General features: G+C 45.9%; 1 protein-coding gene across 14 annotated transcripts in view; it reads left to right on the top strand.

Annotated features, from left to right (window-relative positions):
- Positions 1–14,622, top strand: part of CFAP61 (cilia and flagella associated protein 61) — a 97,288-nt gene that overhangs the window by 48,884 nt on the left and 33,782 nt on the right. For all 14 annotated transcript variants that reach the window (XR_007202424.1, XR_007202421.1, XR_007202422.1 and 11 more), the window contains 4 exons: positions 3,523–3,621; positions 7,179–7,347; positions 9,201–9,357; positions 14,268–14,557. Coding sequence is in view for 8 of the 14 variants with exons in the window: in XM_048297997.1 (XP_048153954.1) it covers positions 3,523–3,621; positions 7,179–7,347; positions 9,201–9,357; positions 14,268–14,557 (715 nt within the window). In the remaining 6 variants the exon portion in view is untranslated. The remainder of the gene's footprint in view (positions 1–3,522; positions 3,622–7,178; positions 7,348–9,200; positions 9,358–14,267; positions 14,558–14,622) is intronic.

The following is a 14,622-nucleotide window of genomic DNA, read 5'->3' as shown; positions in this document are numbered from 1 at the left end:
AAAGGGAAAACACTGGGGCTGGCAAAGGAATTCAGTGGAGAGACAATGTGGGAACACATTGCTTGGAAAGGTGGCTCCAAGCAAGGCTGTAGTGCTGAGTAACACATTTATCCTGGAGTGACAGCACGAGTGAGGGGGGGCTTCTTTCTAGTTATTCATATGAGCAACCTTTGTTAAGCTGGGCATTTCTATCTGGAGTTTTGTGTGGAGCTGGGAAACCTGTTAGAATATCTTTGCAGATGTCTCTTCTCCAAGTCACATCCTGATTGTGTGTTCTTGAGGTGTTTCCTTAAAAAAAAGTCCTGCTTTGGATAAATGGTTATATTTGCGGGGAAAAGGAGAACTGTCCCATCTGCCCTGTACGGTGAGACTGACACCCGGGCAGGCCGAGTTCCTGCGCCTTGAATACAGGTTATGGCCTGCTGGGACTCCCATCATCATCTCTGCTTCTGCTCTCCTTCCTTCCCACAAAATCTTAATGTTCCTTTTTTGTTTCAGAGAGGTTTCTCTGATTTCAAAGTTTTGTTAATGCAAGACTTTATCACATCTTACTTTTCAGCATTTAGTGCTGAAATCAGAGTATTTTTTACCGTTTTCAGAATGAACTCGAGCTGCCATTTTTATAAGGGCTTTGCTGCAGTGAAGCTGAGGATCCAATATCATTAAGACTTTACTTTTGGATAGGTGATAATTTCAGATATTATTGTTTAAAGATTGTGTACACAGGAGAGCACTTCACATAGTTACCAATTTTAGGCAGATAAAGCATTATCTTCTGTCACGTTTTTATTTTAGTTTTCATTGATGTCTGGAAAAATAATTTTAAAACCCGCAAGATTTCAAATAAATTGAAATGCTCGGGTTCATGGAGACTACTTCGCTGCACTTTATTTTTTGTAACAAAAGTGATTTGACTTGTTGTGATAATGAGGGGTTTAATGAAAGCAACTAATTAAATTACTTGTTCAGGCAGTTTCCACCGTCTAAGCCTCCATCATTATGCCACACACAGGAGGAAAAAAAGAAGGTAGTGAGACATCAGGCAAAAAATGCAGCAAAATGAGCAAGGAATACGCTAACAGATTCACAAACACCGGGATGTATGTAAAAACTGTACTAAAACTTTTCTGTGTGTCCTTTTGATTATGCTCAGTAAATTGGTAACCCTATTTTATTTTGAGGACAAGGGTGTTCAGACTCTTTTTGTAGCTGTCCTCTAGAGCTGTGCACTGAAACCCAACACCTTTTACTTATTTCCCTAGATACTCTAATCCCTCCCTGCTTTACCAGTATCTTTGAGCTGTTCTTCCCTCTGTATCCACAGCAACGTGAATCCCTGCTGGAATTATTTGCTTCTAAAATGCAGGTGCACTTGTTTAATGTTGCACTGGTTCAGGCTCTTAACTTGAGGACTTTTTCACCAAATGGGAACCTCTACTTTGCCCTGTTTCATGTCAGGCATTGTTATATTTCTTAGCAGCATCTAAGTTAGTCCCAGTCGTGACACCCGCTGCCTGTTTCCAGGGCCTTGGCTGTTTTTCAGTTAAGGGCTTTTAGGCACCAGTAAGGAATCAAAAGCTGTAGTAAATAAGCCATCCTTTTGTTAGCCTAGAAATAATGAAGCTCAAAATCCCCAGCCTGTCACCGTGTGGTGACTCTGCCATTGCCCGGCAGGAGCCGCAGCTCCCCTCTGGTGCTCAGGCTTGCCTTTAAGTGCCTGTATGTATGTCAATGTACGTATTTTCAATCTGGGGTTACGCGTGCCAGCCACACTTGTGGAGCCAGGCCTTTGTAACACGAGCTACGACATTTGTTACTTATTTAAAGATTCTGATAATTTTCACAAATACTACCAGCCTGTGCTCAAACACTGAACAAATTCTGACGCTCGGCAGCAGCAGGGGTTTGCCTCTGTGTGTACAAATGGGGCCGTTCTTTGCTCAGAGCTGTGCCGGGAGCTGTGCGGGCAGTGTGCGGCGCTTGGAGCACGGGCACCAGCCCTGGCAGCTCTGCAGCTCTCCCCCTGCACCACCCTGCCCTTGAGGAGCTTCCAGCCAGGGTGCTTTGTGCCTTGGTTTTCCTCAGTGTAAAGTGGGCATCAAAGATAGGACTTGCTTCATCTCACTTCATCCAAGGAGATGCTAATCAACATTTTGATGCCTGCGAGTTGAATGAGTGGGAAACATGAATTAATATTTGGGGCATATGGGGATGCCATGGGAGCGCTGAGGTAGAAGTAAATCATTAGTTAGTAAATCGTACTGACTTGAAAGATCTGATAGAAGCCTCCCGCTCAGTGGGGAAAAAGGGAACAAATACCGTATGACTGGGGCAATCCTGGATGCCTGCGTGTGGACTCAATAGAGGTAGAGCATCTGCAGAGGAAAATGGTATGTGACCGGATCAATAAAGTGCATCATCGTGCAGTCATGCAAAAGAGGCACATTAATGGTGCCTAGAACTTTGATTCTGCCGTGTTTCTGATGCTGGCTCACAAGGTTTCCATCCCAAATATTAACAGTATTTAAACATAATGTTACTGTAGCCCCTGGATTTGAACACCTGCTGGCAAGAGGCCATGCGGTCTGTAAAGATGACTTCAGCTCCACACTCCTTGCTCTGAGGATAGGAGGATGTGTTGTGTGTTTATGTAATTAATCCCATGTAAATAAATGCCCAGGAGCCGTGCTGTGTCGGTGTGTGAAGTTACTGTAGTTGTTGTTCGCACCCCGGGAGCGGCGCTCCCTGTGTGCAGATGGCATCACTCTTACACTCTGCCTTCAGCTTCGTGGATCAGGCTCACTCTCATTTACATAAAGACCATTTTGTATCACTCAGCCAGCATAAGGTGGCCATAAATGAAGAGCAAATTCTATTTACATCCACCTCTGCAGAGTGACCTTAATTTAAATGAGAATCAGGCCCATAATCTGTATAAATATATGCACTCTGTTACATTAAGGTTATTTATTACTTTGTGCTCGGCCTGAGTATGCATGGAGATTTACCACAGATAATCCATAATCCAGAATTAAACTATTAATATGCATTTTGAGAGGGGCAGCCATAACCTTGAAATTCCTTGGTTTAAGTATGACCTTTAACTTTGTTTGAATATATTTTTTAAATGTATGAATAACAAATTAACATTGGTTGATAAAAAACATTCTGATTCCTTTGTACCATTTGCATCAGTCCATCCTTAACTTACAGAAAGCCTTGAAGATTAGAAGGCTTAATCACTCATAATATTTATTTGTTTTCAAATGTCAGATCACATTTAGTTCAACATACTGTCAGTCTTGTCCCCCTCCTCACCCTGGCATTACTGAAACCGTGGTGGAAATTGTTCTTCTCTTTGTAGCCAGAGACAGCTGCGTCTGAGCAAAGTGAAACACTTTGTCCCTGTGTAAAGGAATTGCTTTCTGTGTCCTCCTGAACATGGAATTCTGAGCTACGCTGTTCCTTTGACGTGCTCTCCGCATTTCTTCCAACTGGAGCTGTTTGTTTTTCTTTCCACAGGCCACGTCTGAAGTTCAACAACCTGACCTTGATTTCCATTCATGGCCTTCCAGGAAAAGACCCACAGAGCTCCAAGCATAGAAGATTTTTAATTAACAGGTTTGACTTCACATCTAAACACTTCCATAGCTCCTGCAGAAAACATAACACTTTGTAATTCTTGTGAACTTGTCCTAAATTTTAGATACATCTGTAGAGATCCCAAAATACTCCAGTCTGTCTATCCAGCAGGCACTCACCTGCAAGAGGAGTTGGGTAGAATTACGAGTAAGGAAATAGTGCCAAAGTAGTAACTTCAGGACATCCATCCATAGTGTTATACCAGGACTGGGGTCTCTGCTTTCCAAGGCTTTTTTTAGATTGTTTAGATCTCCAGGTTGAAGCCAAATGACACAAGATGTCTGCTCACTTTTTAAATCTTGTTCGGTTTTTAACTTTAGTGAGTTCTGTTCTAAATAATGCGGAACCAAAGAATGTACAAAAATTAATATTAGTAACGTGATTCAGAGCAGCGTGTGGTGGGATGCAGAGCCCACCAAGGGTGGTGGGGATTTTGCTGAGTACGGGAGGAATTGTTGCTGTTGATAAGTTTGGCAGAACTGTTCTGCATCAGTTCTGCTGCTCCTGAGCTGAGTGCCAGTCCCTGGGCTGCGGCAGTCTGTCCCCAGTCCCAGCCACAGCGCTGTGCTGTGCACAGCTGAAGGGAAACGGTGGAAGAGCCCTGTCTAGGGACTGTCTTAACACTTCACACACTTCCTTGGTTGCTTGTAAATGTGATAGCTTCCATTTAGTCAGATAAAATCTTACATACCTCTTTAAAATTCACAGTACGTAATTCTCATTTAAATACAGTATTTTTGGGTTTTATTTTGGAATAAATCATTGCTGTGGACTTGAACATGGTTGTTTTGAACTTTGAGAAGCATAGAATTAAAATGGATCAGTTATTCTGAATGGTTGGGGAATGAACTTACACATAGTTATTTAGATTTGGCATGTGACTCTTTGGAGCCCTCACATTGTATTTTACCAAATCTTTTCCTCAATGAGCTGCAGTGCACTAAGGGGCTGACTCTTTAAATGACAAAACAGCTCCACAAGGTCTGCTTGCTGAACCTTACAAATGAAATCTCTGCAAAGATGTAAAAATGGCGTGGTGGGAACCTCTTTAAAACCATCTGATCTCATTTGGAATTTTGCCCTGACAAGGAATTTTTTTTAAGTAGTTACCTGTATTAATTTTTGTACTGTAGAAAGGGGTGTGTTCAAGTACAAATCTAGCAAGTGAAAGGGATTGTATGATCAAATAAATGCATGTACTCTTTTTCCTAAATTCACTGTAGAAGAGAGTTGTACTAACAAAGCATCCTTCCTGACAGAAAGTTGCAGTTCAGTGCTGCCTCACCAGATTTAGCTGTTAAAATCTGAAAGCAGATTAAGAGTGAAAATTGAACTCTGCAGGGTATGATTTCTGAAAGCATCCCTGTGATTTTGGAGTGTCAGTCTCCTGGGAGCTGTGCACCTCAATTATAAAGGTGCTTTTGAAAGCCTTCCTCTGCCCTTAATGTCCTTTTTATTTATAGATTTCTGCATTATTACAGTTTAGCATTGTCAGTGGGTTTCTTCCCTTATTTATTTGCCTCTGGTATCTGTGAGTACAGAGGATGCAGAGCACCTCAGAAAGCCCGGCAATTCAATCCTAAAATTCCCCAGGTTGTGAAATCAACTGTGTTTGCTCCTGTGGCATCCTGAATGCCAGTTTTGGGAATTTGGTAGCAACAATTAGTGTGGAACCAGGAGCTCTGTGTTGGGATGTGTGTCCTGGTGTTAATGGCAAAGCAGCAGCTGTCAGTGCCGGTCTCTGCCTGCGCTCTCTGCTGCAGCTGCTGGTGCCACAGAAAAGCATCAAATGCTTGAGCACGGGCCCAGCCCCTTCTGTTTAATCACTTTTAGGCCTGTGGGAGAGAGTGAAATATTTTTCATCTCTAAGTATCAATAGAAAGTCAGGTTCTTGGGCCTCTAAATGGCCATGAGCTTAGTTTGGCAGGTGGAGTGTATTTTCTGTAATGACTTGAGCTCACAGCCTGGCTGAAGCCCAGGGTCTCTGTACTGCCCATTCCTGTCCTGAGGTTCTGGCAGGGGTGAGACTCAGCTTCTTTCACACAGCATGTTCGTGGTCCTCCTTCTTGCTGTGCTGCTCTGGTCTCATAAGCCAGACATCTGTGTGACACCAGCCATTCGTCTTTTTTGCTTGTTTTAAACCTGTTGCATTCTTTTTCACTACATCCTATTGGTTTATTGCTCTACAAAGCTATAAATGGGCTTGCCCAGTTCTCCTGAAAGAACCTAACTGAACAGGCTTTGCCTGGTGCAGGTTTTTAGTGTCCAGGAGGTATGGAGTTGAGCCCAGCTGGATCTGCACTGTGGGCAACAACCCGCTGTGCATTTCCATGGTGGGCCATTGCCAGGCTCAGCAGTGTTCAAGGGTTATGATGGACCTAGATGGGAATGTTCTGTCTCTGGTCCTCCTCACATTTTACAGCAATGTGTTTGTTGTACATCTGTATGGAGGTATTTTATCTTCTGGAATCTTTGTCTTTGTAGAAGGCTATTAAGCAGAGAGGGTGGTATAAATGCAATAGTAAGCAAGTGTCCTGGTATTTGCTGTGTTGGATATACCTGGTGAGGGCATACTCTGAGCCTTAAAAGATCTTTGGAAATAATTGTAATTTTCATTACTGAACCATTAAAAGAGGTTTTGTTCCGTTTGGATTTTGCTTTAAAATTGGCTTTTTAAAACAGCAGCTTCCAGATCTTTGATGCTTCTCTCACACGTAGGGATATCTGATGCTTTTTGCTTGGAACGGGCTGTCACACCCCCGAAACACGAGAAAAGCAAATCTTGTCCGAGACTGTCAAAGTGAACGTGTGATTTTAGGGTCCTGATACTGAATTCACACTGCTGGAGGATGTTGCTTGTGATGTGTGCTCTATGCACACCCTGAACATCCCAGAGCTCAGGACCAGTTTAGTGTGTTCTTAGTATTTGTCATTCTTGCATTGTGGAAAAGTTCATTAGGAAAAGGGTCACCAATAGAGACTTGAGCTCTGTGCCTTTTACTTCTACCTCTGACAACCATTTTCCTAGCTTTCTATTTGTTTTTTAACTTTTTGGGCTAATGCTTTGGAATACGGATGCTAAAATGATCGGGTGCATTCCCTGCATTTGTGTCTCACCACAGCTGTGACTGGTGAAGCTGAATAGCAAAAGAAGGAAAGTGGGGAAAAGCTGAATAAGGAAGTCTTTTCTTGAAAGAAGAATTGGACTGTTAAAGTATTTTCTTTGCAGGTTCAAAAGTCTCCACCTTCCATCAACCCGCAAAGGAAAAGCAGAGTAAAGCATATATTTCTGACTTTGTTCTTAAATTACGTGGTTGTAAGGCCCAGTGCTGGAAGGGATTGTTTGGTTTCAGCAGAAAGTTGTCAATTTGTAACCGGGTATTTCCTAATGCCTCATCTTTTACCACAGACTGCAGTAAACTCGCGGCAAGGGAGCAGGCGGAACCACTGGGGGCCTGGGCCGAGCTCACCAGATGTCTAATTAATGCCTGCTGTCAGCTGCCGAAATGTCACTTACAGATATTCTTTCTTCACAGCCACTGTTTTAATGATGAAGATTACGCACAGATGTCACTTTGTTCCTGGGTTAATGTTGTTGTTGGTAAAATGACTGGCATAAACCGCGCTGCCAAGTACGTTGTTGTTTCCAAGGAGAAGAAAGTGCCATACGACTACCTGGTTCTGTGCACGGGACAGAGCTACCAGGTGAGGTGTGTGCATGGCGAAGTCCAGCACGGTATTCCCGGGTTTTCTGCAGTGAATGGTGTTCCCGGGGTTAAGCAGAGCAGCCTTAGCAAGGGTAGCACCAGCAGTTTGCAGCCTGTAGTGCAGCAGGTGTGTCGGTGCTGCTGCCGAAGCCGGAGGAGAGGAGGGTCGGACAGAATTTCCCACCAGCAGTTCCTGCTCAGAGATGGGCATGAGGCAAAGCTGCTGGTGTTTTTGCCACCATAACCATTAAACCTGCTAAGGAGCAGGCTCAACTGACATGTGGCCCCAGCCACAGGAGACTTTAACTCCAGCTGGTCTAATACCATTTGACCTAGTTTTGGAAACGGAGAGAATTCCTTATCAAATTAATTACTCATCTCACGTGATGACCATGCCTAGGCACGTCCGTGATGCTGCTTGGTGTTGTAGCACACAGCTGAGTTTCCAGTGAGACTGAAGCAGACCCTTAGCTGCATGTAAGGTCTGGAATCAAGCTGAGCTCCAGCCCCACTCAGACTCCCTGGGCAAGGTGGCTTCTGGCTCCTGTGTCCCCATGAGGCCATCAGGCTGTGTAACCAGATGGGCAGCTTGGTACAGCCCCCTTGTTGCAGGGCTTTGCCTTACCTGGGTGGTTTGGGGCAGGAGTAGTGAGCAAGGCATTTTGCCTTTAAAATCACGAGAGGGATGTGAGCAATGTCTGCAGCTTTACAGTGCTGTACCATGTCCCACAGCGGTGTCTGGCTGCGCGTGTGCAGCAGGCTCTGTGGTCTGGGATCCCTTCTCAGAGCAGAGCCACGCTTAAGCTGCAGCCCATGGTCACTGTTCAGCAGGGATGAAGCAAAAGCTGAAGTGACAGCTGGAAAAGTGCTCCTGGGAAAAGGTGTTTGGAGGTAACTCTGACTTGCAAAATAATTTATGGCAAGTAACTACAGTGGTGGAGAAAGATATAGCAAGGGAAAAGGCAGGTTTTATCTGCCTTTGAGAAGAAATCCCATCATCATCTAGTCTCATGTTTAAGCTATACAAAAGGATAAGAAGAAATTAGTGGCTTCTGTTTATTACATGAAACTGTAGTTCATCCTTTTATTAAGTTGTCCCCTATTTGGTAAGCAGTCAAAATAATGCGTAGTAAAACATTATCTGTTGTGATTTAGACTAGTTGAGTAAGGTCTTTTGGTGTCATGCCTGGTTTTATATGACCCAACAGTATTTCAGTTGATCCGGCTGGCAGTGAGAACAGGGTTCAAGATGTGGCTCAGCGGTGCTGAGGAAGTCAGAGACGAGATTCCCTTTTTACTTTGTACAGCTCAGATTGAGTTTGTTAGTGGAAAGCAGCATTCTACAGTGAGCGTATTACCGAATCTTCATATTTGAACCATCAAGCAGGTTTTGGTCCCTTTCTCTGGGACAAAATCTGTCATTGTAGAAGGTTGATTTTTTGCTGACAAAAGGTGAAGGCAGTCTGGCTTCACAAAGACTTTCCAAGGGCCGTTTAAAGTGATCTGTGTTTCAGAGAGCTGCTGAGATCCCCTGCTATGTGTTGGGGCATTTCTGCTATTTACTATGCAGTCCCTGGTGTTTGCCATGTGCCTCCACTTGCACTGGCAGTGCTGTTTGAAGTGGTCACCCCCAATCCCACAGGAAGTAGGGAACATGTGCACACGTGTGCACACTTGGATCAGTGTGGATCCATGTTCCCTGTGGCCATGGGTGTGTTTGCTGCTGCTGAGTGTGACGAAGGGTTGGGATGTGCCAGGACAGCAGCCCTTGGGCAGCCAAAGTGAGCGTCGTTGTCTTTTAACGTCTCCAAGGTCTGTGCCATGTATCCACTCGCTGACTCATTTCTCCAGGCCTTGGCTCCCACGGGAGCAGGTATCAGTGGAGTTACAAGTAAGTGGCCGCAGAGATACACGGAGAAAGTCCCTTCCAATCACTTCACTCTCAATGACGCCCAGGACTGCTCAGAGGCAGCACGCTGGCTGGAGGAGAACCTCGTCAGCTCCAAAGGTAAGGGGCTTCGTTAACACACACACTTACAGAAATGTTCTCTAGGCTTATTGTCTCCTTTATTCCGTGGTATAATTGGCGCCTGATGAATTCTAACAAAGTCTTTCATCTGCTGTGCTTTGTTTTCCAGATTGATTTACAATTTTTTGTCATTTTTGATACCCAGCATATTTAGCTGAGAAAGAAAGGTTTGAGATAGATTAATTATCTGCAGTTATTATATAAAACAAAATGAGTCCCAAATGCAAATCTGTCCGGAGTCATTAATTAGCCAATTAAATAATAATTTAATTAGTGGATGTGTTTTTCTGTTGTATAGAAAAATATCTAGATTTGTGGCACAACACAAAGAAAACAAGTCTAAATTAGGAAGTCTCTATCAGTGCTGTATTCAGTTGCATCAGTTACAGAATTTCACACAGAACTGCAAGCTTCTGGTACTTTTTAACCCTTAAAATCAGACATTTGTGTGGATGTGCACCATCTGTGTATTTCCTCAGCCTCGTTGTGTGTGCTCTGTTCCTGTGTTCATTAGTTCATCTGCTGTGTGTGCGCGCTGTGGAAAATATCTAGGACCATCCGGGTTTCTGGGTCAACTTTGAACTAGAGAAGCAGAGACCAAAGAGTCAATGAGTTCATGTAATGTCAGTTCCTGCTTGCTCTGAGTTAGGACAGTTCAGAGCAGGAAAGCTGTCTTTGTGGGGAATTCCTGTTGGCGGAGTGCAAGAGCAGGACTTTCCTGAAGATGCGTTTTACCTGCCTTGTTTGTGGGGTGTAATGAGAATTGGCAGTGGCTTGGTGTGGTGCAAGGTTCACACCTGCTTGGCACTCCTTTAGGGAAGTTCTCAAGACGTTGGAAATTCCTTTATCGTTCTCCAGGTCTTGCTGTGATCAGCACAGGGGTCCATAAACATGGCAATGTTTTCTCAGCCAGCTTTCTGGCCTCAGGCATGTCAGCGGAGCCTCTGGAGCAGTCCGGCTCCACCTGTCCTCCAGCTGGTACCAGCCCCTGCCCACACGGCCTTACCTGGTGTCCAGCTGGTACCTGCAGCTGACTTTGCATGGATGGATGAGGTTGTTAGTTTCCCCGTTTGCTCCTGCTAGTCCTTCATGTAAATCCCTGAGTGCCCAGTCCTGGAATGTACTCCAGTCCCCCTGTGCAGGGATGTGCCTGGGAGCAGCTGCTGGCTGGGGTGCGCGATGCTGGGAGGTTCAGTCACTCTGCAGCAAGTGGCACAATCACAGTGTCTCACCTGCCTTGGCACGAGTGTCCCTTCTCCAGCCGTAGTAGCAAAGTCGTAGGATGTTCATCTTTGTTATTGCTGCTGGCCTTGGCTGCAGGGTGGAGCTGCGTCTCTTAATGAGGCACTGGCCTGGCTTCATGTGTAGAGAAGGTAAATTCACACCTCCTGATGAGGTTGGTCCGGAGGGACTTCTGGAGGTGTGACACTTTCCCCTTTCCCCCTGCTCTGGCTTCAGTTCCCTCTCCTTGCTCTTCCCATCACATTCTCTGCTGCTGTGCAGAGTGCCCAGCTGGAGAGATCTTTCTCAGCTGGTCTCAGTTTCTCTTACTCCTCACCCTGCTTCTTTTTCCAGCTGTGTTTCTTACAAACATCATTCTTTCAGTCTTGACAGTTGTGCCAGGGCTCTGGGAGGGCTTTCTGCTGCTGAGATCCTGGGAGCAGGGCAAGCACTGGCCCCACGGCTGCCACTGTGGCTTCACTGATGAAACCCAGCCACCTAATGCATGGAACCTATTACAGCTGTAATTGGGACTAATTGAAATTCATCTCCTATTAGCTCCGCACTTTCCATGAAAATAAAAGTAGAATGGAAGTAAAGTAAGGAACAAAACTGCTTTAATGGCCCAAAATGGAGCAATTATTTTTTTCTCTTCACCTAAGCATAGTTTACTGCCTTATTAAAAGCGTGTTTGTAGGAATATTCTTGCATTAAAATTCCAGTGCATGATCACCAACTGGAGCCATCAATGCTTTAGCTCACACTGGGTTTCTCCTTTAGCTTTTGCAAACTGCAAAGATTCAGGTCACATTAGGGTCACCGAAATCTTGTGCTTCCACTTGTGGAAAATGAATGAGTCTGCTCTGCAGCAGGACGCTGACATTCAGGTAATAAACAATAAAACTACTGTAATGATCTTTATTTATGGCTGTTTTTTCTGTAGAATATTATTATGTTTACTCACAGATACATACATTTTCATGTAGTTAAATAATAAAAGCATCCTGAGGAACTGCTCTCTGTTCAGTGAACATAATTTTAGTCCATAATGAATATCTGCAGTTCCTAGACTACTAGCACTGTCATCTAAAAAGCCACTAATACTGTAATAAGCAGAAGCAGTAAATTGTTGATTTACAAGAGGTCAATAAAGGAGCATTGCTTTCCCTGATCTAATGCAGTTGTATTTAATATTACCATATAAACCAGAATTTTAATTTTCCTTGAGAAATGTAGGACTCGTATCTGATCTTGTGCATCCCCTAAAGCCAGTGTCTCATGCAGTAACCGAGCTTCTCTCTGAGGGGGGCTGGTGCTGCCCAAGGGTGAAGGTGTCTCAGCCCAGCCTTGCCCTGGAGTCCGAATGGGGCTTTGCTGGGCTGCCTCAGGGAAGCCCTCCTCATCCTCCTTTTCCAGCCAGGGCATCCTCTTCGCTCCTGATAAGTTTCACTCCCTGCAAATGGAAAACGTGCAAATGTAGCTGAGGCTGTCGGCACCTGCACACTGCATTCTGGCCTGCGCTGTCAGCACGTGGCGTTGATAAAAATGCGTACAGCAGAGCTGGTCTTTACCCACTGGTTCTGCTGGGTTGCTGCTTGCATTACACCCTGCTGCAGCAGGGAAGAAACAGTCGGCTCTTTTGGCCCTCTGCTGAGGCCAGTGCAGCTGCAGACATGTGTCCTGGCAGGCACAAGCCGTGGGATAGATTCTTCTGGCTTGGGAAGTCAGGCCAGTGATGGACACACTGGAGCATTCCTGTATTCTGTATGATATTTATGGAAGTAGTAAGATCTCTTTCTTCTTATGTTTTCAAGTTGATATATTTGCAGGTTCTGTCCCTCTGGTCATTGCTGTGAACAGTAAAAACATGTTTTCTGTCATTTCTGTGCAGTGTACTCATGGAGCAAGTCTCTTCTCTGGCAGCTATGAAGAGAGATGTTTCTTTGGCAGCTACAAGTAGCCAAACTGATAGGGACAAATAAAATAACCTTGTAGTCAAAGGGAAATAGTAGAACATCTGTTTTATCATTAATATTCTTGGGAGCTGGGGCTGTGTTCATGTTCAGTTTAGTATTGCCCTGTGTCTCATGCAGTAAAACATGGTCCAGTGAGATTAGTTTAGCCTATGAAATAATACAATTTAGGGCATAGGGGATGCTCTCACTTGTGGCGAGATGTAAATGCCACTGCTGAGATAAACGAGTGAGTTGGTTGCAGCACTGCCCAGGTGTGGGACGTAAAGGCACCGGGAAGGTGCTTTTGAGGGAGGCATCCTTGTGCTGACAGGTCAGATCTGAAACACAGGAGCTGATGTGGGTGCGGGCAGGCAGGTGGAGGTGTTTCTGCCTCCATCTGGACCCCCACCTTGGGGCTGGGGCAGCTTAGCGTGGCACAGCTGCGGGGCATGTGGTGCACAGAGAGCCTGCAGGGCTGGGCTCTGGGCTCTGGCCCTCGTGTGCAGGGTCCTTAGGCCCTGGGAGAGGAGTTCCCTACATGAGCTGGGCCGTTTTGCCTGGATTACTCAAAGGCTTAGTGGATCACAGAGCAGACAAATGGTTCCTATTCCAAGCAGGGGGGCAGAGGGAATGGGGAGAAGAGGAGCGCGTCTCAGTCCTGCTCAGAGCAATGTTTGTGTGTTTTGTATTAAACCATCCTGAGATAAAACACACAGCTGCTCTGCTGCATCCCAGCTCTGCCTCCCTTATTGCCAGGAGGGCTTTAGCCCTTAGGCTGGAGAGTCCCGTTGTGCTCACACAGAACAGACCCTCCCTCCTCTGTTCCTGCTCAGCTCTGACTGTGCCCTTTGAAGCGACGCTAGCTCGGGAGGAGAATGAGCAGGGCCCTGCCCTGCAGCTCTGCAGTGCCCGGCGGGAGGGGTGGGTCAGGTCTGAGCTGCCTTTGCCTGGGGCAGGAGGATGGAGCTGGGTTCAGGAGCGGTTTCTGTGCTGCTGCTGATGCTCTGCGGAAGGAGCAGCGGTTCCTACGCGCTGCTGTCACGGCAGCTGCTCGGACGGATGGCTGCCTGCAGCTCGCGGAGCTCCCAGCAGTGAGCAGGGATGGAGCTGGCTCTGGGTTGGGCATTGTGCCACATGCAGCTGCCTTCAGAGCGGTGCCCAGCTCTCCCCGCCACCAGGGACAGGTACGGCTGCAGGGCCATCCGTATTCTCTGGAGATCGGGCTTTGGCAGAAGGAAGCGGCAGCACCGGTGACCTCCACGAGGCACAAGGGCTTGTTTTCTATAACTTGGCCTTTCCACGGTTTGTGGGGTTTTTCTGCATGATGTATTGAATTTGATTCTGTCTGCTCCCCCCCACATCAGTCCTTTGAATGAGCAAAATTAGGGAGAGAGGGGAGAACAAAATAAAAATGGTGATTTATTTATTTATTTACCCCTAGAGGCTTTTCAATCAAAATAATTTCAGATTATGGGGTCAGGATGAATATCATACTTCTGTGTTAAGTACTTGCCTACTTTGTGGGATGTTTTGTACAGATTCTTCACTAAATTATCTTAGCTGCTGTTGCTAGGTAACATTGTTTGCTTCATAGCATCAGAGAAATAAGAGGGTCAAAGAGAGCAATTCCATGTTATTATCATCTGAGTTATACTAATAAGGTTTTCATTGTATGTCTTAGAAATCTTTCCCTTTTTTTTTCCCCCCTCTTAGGGAACGTCATTGTCTACGGGAATACAATTGACATTTACACCACGGTAGAAACCCTCTTATCCCTTGGGATTGATGGCTCCCGCATCCATCTCGTGCAGGCTCTGCTCAGCTCTGCCGGTCCCTGCCTCGGTGACGCCGCCCTGGAGCGCACGGTGGGGGAGGCCCTGGCAGGGGCGGGTGTGGCCGTGCACCCGGACAGCGTCCTGGCGCAGTGGGGCCAGGGTGACCACGGCCTCATCGCCTGGGCTGCCTTCACCACTGCCACAAACCCGCTCCAACTGCAGTGCTCAGTAAGTACATGCTTCCTGTGCCTTTCCTTCAGGCTGGTTTTTTAACGCAAAAGCCGTCAAATGTG

The sequence above is a fragment of the Corvus hawaiiensis genome, chromosome 3 (assembly GCF_020740725.1).
Source record: "Corvus hawaiiensis isolate bCorHaw1 chromosome 3, bCorHaw1.pri.cur, whole genome shotgun sequence".
NCBI classification, from domain to species: Eukaryota; Metazoa; Chordata; class Aves; order Passeriformes; family Corvidae; genus Corvus; species Corvus hawaiiensis.
The sequence above is the reverse complement of the archived record's forward strand: the minus strand, read 5'-3'. Positions and strand labels throughout refer to the sequence as shown.